This window comes from Perkinsus marinus, assembly GCF_000006405.1.
Source record: "Perkinsus marinus ATCC 50983 genomic scaffold scf_1104296958232, whole genome shotgun sequence".
Taxonomy (NCBI): domain Eukaryota; phylum Perkinsozoa; order Perkinsida; family Perkinsidae; genus Perkinsus; species Perkinsus marinus.
Genome location: NW_003206848.1, coordinates 1 through 943, shown reverse-complemented (window position 1 = coordinate 943; position 943 = coordinate 1). Strand labels below are relative to the sequence as shown.

The window sequence follows — 943 nt, the reverse complement described above, 5'->3', positions numbered from 1 at the left end:
ATTCATCATTACTGCTGGAACGCAACTGTATACGGTGGATTCAGAAACATACATGCATTGGACGATTGAGCGACTCCGCACCAGAGTCGGCCACGGCCATGGCAACAGCTTTACTAAGGCTAGCTATGTCTAATGGGCTCAGTTGGGCCGACTCTTCTATTATCCTCGGTAGTAGGCTCCAGGCAAGGTCAGCAGCCTCAGGCCAGTGAGCGAGAGCCCACACAACGTTACAGCACTCACGCGTGGTGAAAGCAATTGTGATGAGATCAATGAGCTCCGACTGATCAGGACAGGGCAACTCCAGGACGCACAAACTCCACAAGTAGTTGGCGACATTCTGCGACGTTCGCTGCTTCAACGGCTTCATCTTGACCCCACGCAGAGGGACCACTAGTCCTGCTTGCCGACATCGTGCCAATGCCCATAAGGTGTTCGTCACAGCTTGTGTTGAACTGAGTGAAACGGTCGATGCCCTGAGCGCAATCTTAGATATGCAGCACTGCACAGCTGCGTGGTAACCTTCGGTGGGCAAGAGAGGCAGGGACTTGGCGAGAGCCCAGGAGACCATACTGAGGTCCTGGGAGTTGAACTCATCCATTCTTGCCGTTGCTGATCTGACGAGGTAAGTCATCACGTCGTCATCAGTGAACTCAAGCTTCACAAAACCCCAGAAAACTGCGGCCAATTGTTTGGGTTCGATGACACCAGAGTGGGATAAGTCCATAGCAGTTACCCTCTTTGCAACAACAGCAAGAGTCGCCGTGCATTGCCTAGGGTTGAGGCCGGATATGGTCAGACTGTGAACGACGTTGGCAAGGTCACCTCCAGAGGCCTCATTACACGACATGGACAACCTAGCGAATTCCAAGATGTGTTCAAGCTCCCGAGTCACAGCCAAAGCCCAAGTGATAGTAGCAGCCTCTCGAGCTCGCCAATCACGTAC

At 52.9% G+C, this 943-nt stretch overlaps 1 protein-coding gene across 1 annotated transcript; it reads right to left on the bottom strand.

Annotated features, from left to right (window-relative positions):
* Positions 1-40: 40 nt before the first annotated feature.
* Pmar_PMAR018862 (hypothetical protein) lies at positions 41-847 on the bottom strand (the record flags this gene model as incomplete). The annotated part of the gene is made up of 1 exon (XM_002774630.1): positions 41-847. The coding sequence occupies one exon, from the start codon at positions 845-847 to the stop codon at positions 41-43; it is 807 nt and encodes a 268-aa protein (XP_002774676.1).
* Between the last annotated feature and the right edge of the window lie 96 nt (positions 848-943).